The 702-nt window shown below is 59.3% G+C and overlaps 1 protein-coding gene across 1 annotated transcript in view; it reads left to right on the top strand.

Annotated features, from left to right (window-relative positions):
- The window catches only part of LOC104272036 (probable cation-transporting ATPase 13A2), a gene marked incomplete at both ends in the record, with an annotated part of 1,979 nt that overhangs the window by 1,008 nt on the left and 269 nt on the right, over positions 1-702 (top strand). Inside the window, 2 exons of the mRNA XM_009866912.1 lie at positions 217-440; positions 614-693. Coding sequence (XP_009865214.1) covers positions 217-440; positions 614-693 — 304 coding nt within the window. The remainder of the gene's footprint in view (positions 1-216; positions 441-613; positions 694-702) is intronic.

Raw genomic sequence — 702 nt, 5'->3', positions numbered from 1 at the left:
TGTAGTGGTTGGGTGTGCTGGGATGAAGGTTGGACTAGATGATCTTCAGAGGTCCCTTCCAACCCCGGACATTCTGTGATTCTGTGATTCCCACGGTTGCGGCGCTGCTCGGGGGTGCCTTTGGGTCACCGGTGGGGTTGTGACCTCTCCTTTTCTTGGCCCGCTCCCCCACCACACGCACAAACACACTGAGAGCTGGTGGTTTCTCCTTCCCAGATCAACACCAACCTGAGCGATTTCCAATTCCTCTTCTTCGACCTGATCATCACCACCACCGTGGCTGTGCTGATGGGTCGGACGGGTCCTGCGCAGGACCTGGGAGTGGAACGTCCCCAAGGGGCGTTGATCAGCGTCCTCGTGCTGGGCAGCCTGCTCCTCCAAACGGCTTTGCTCATCACCATCCAAGTCATCAGCTACTTCATCACCATCTCGCAGAGCTGGTAAGGGACCCGCCTTCGTCTGGGTTTAGCGATGGGAACGGATTGCAACGAAGCCCAGGTGGCTTTGGCTTTGGGCTGCCTCGCGGCGAAGGGCTCCCGTGTGCTTGTGGGGAGCAAAGGGTCGGTGTTTAGACCCTCTCTCTTCACCCAACCTTCTCCCGCGCCGGGCTCAGGTACGTGCCGCTGAACAGCACGGTGACGGCTCCCCAAAACCTGCCCAACTACGAGAACACGGTCCTCTTCTGCGTCACTGGCTTGCCGT

This window comes from Apaloderma vittatum, unplaced genomic scaffold, assembly GCF_000703405.1.
Source record: "Apaloderma vittatum isolate BGI_N311 unplaced genomic scaffold, ASM70340v1 scaffold41423, whole genome shotgun sequence".
NCBI lineage: Eukaryota > Metazoa > Chordata > Aves > Trogoniformes > Trogonidae > Apaloderma > Apaloderma vittatum.
This window is presented reverse-complemented; position numbering and strand designations above follow the sequence as displayed.